The sequence below is a fragment of the Vigna umbellata genome, chromosome 6 (genome assembly GCF_029865625.1).
Source record: "Vigna umbellata cultivar VRB3 chromosome 6, Vumbellata_1.0, whole genome shotgun sequence".
In the NCBI taxonomy this organism is placed as follows: Eukaryota; Viridiplantae; Streptophyta; class Magnoliopsida; order Fabales; family Fabaceae; genus Vigna; species Vigna umbellata.
Window position 1 is genome coordinate 26,400,825 of NC_142170.1, and position 1,360 is coordinate 26,402,184.

General features: G+C 39.9%; 1 protein-coding gene across 1 annotated transcript; it reads left to right on the forward strand.

The window, feature by feature from the left end:
- The first annotated feature begins 225 nt into the window (after window positions 1-225).
- On the forward strand, window positions 226-1,023 carry LOC124825139 (putative cell wall protein). The gene has a single exon (XM_047297681.2). The coding sequence runs from the start codon at window positions 283-285 to the stop codon at window positions 739-741; it is 459 nt and encodes a 152-aa protein (XP_047153637.1). The 5' UTR covers window positions 226-282; the 3' UTR covers window positions 742-1,023.
- The last annotated feature ends 337 nt before the right edge of the window (window positions 1,024-1,360 follow it).

Consider the following 1,360-nt stretch of genomic DNA (forward strand, 5'->3'; position numbering starts at 1 on the left):
TTTAGTAGCCGCTCTGACATTGGTAACCTTCTTCCAGAAATAGAAAGTAATAAAGCCAAACCCAAAGAAATGTTCAGCTACCAAGTGACCCCATCTCCATGCATGCATCAGAATCACATTAATCCTTCTTCATGCACTGCACTTAACTCGCCGTCAAAGTTCACTCCACACTGTACAACACAGAATCTTATAAATAATGCTTATCACTCAAGTCTTCAACACAAGTGATAAACAAACCATTAGCATATCCTCCTTGCTTCAACACTTTCTTTATCTCTGAAAATGGCTTCCAAAGCTTCCTCATTCCTTGCCCTTGTGCTCATTTCCAATATCCTCATTGCCATAGCAGTTGCTGGACGCAGCATTTCCAAGAACACCAACACACAAGACAAGAAAGAGCCTCAGTTCTTGTTCAAGTCTCATGATAGGGTTTATATTCCAGGCATTGGACCTGTAGGATTTCCACCCAAATTTCACGTTACACCTCACAATCCATTTACTCATGGAAATGGAGGAGTAGGAGCAGGAACTGGATCAGGAACAGGAACAGTAACTGGCCCAGGAACTGGAACTGGAACAGGAACAGGAACAGGAGGAACTGGTTCAGGAACAGGAACTGGATCAGGATCAACTGGTCGAAGTTATGTCCCAGGTGGTGATGACACTTTTGTCCCAAACCCTGGTTATGAGGTTCCCATTCCTGGCACTGGTGGCAATGTTCCAGCACCAGTTCATCCATGAGTTATCTCGTGCATGTTTGTAATGCATCCATGCATGTTAGAGGTAGTTCGTAACGTGTAAGATTGTCTTTTTCTATTTTCTAGTCATAGCAATCGATAAATAAGTGTGTCCATATGCACATTAGTGTGTGTGTGTGTATGGTCATCAGCGTGGACTGCCAAGTCTTTCTGTTTTGTCGTTAATTGTATTTTCTTAAGCTGAATTAAGTGTGACGTAAGTTTTGTTCTTCAGTTCAAAGTAGTTGCTGATGAATGAGTTCAAAAAAGTATAATTTTGCCTTTACGCTTCCAAATTCTTACACCCTCTTCATGTTCATACCCCACAATTTTATATCCGTCTCCATTTATGTCTCTTACCTTCTGATATTCTCTTTTCATGCATAGTTTTTCTGTTGACTTACAGATACACTTTACCAGTACCTAAAATTTCCCATTATATCACCTTTTATGTTTGCAATGCCCACCAATCTTTTTCCTTTTTCATTAGTTAACCAGTGGAGATGTATTACAGCAAGGGTGTCAAATAATTATCAAAGAAAAAAGCATGAACATAGGGTTTAAAATCTATGTTTGTATACTTTAAAGATTAATGGGGGGGCCATCAGCACATGGTAAATCAA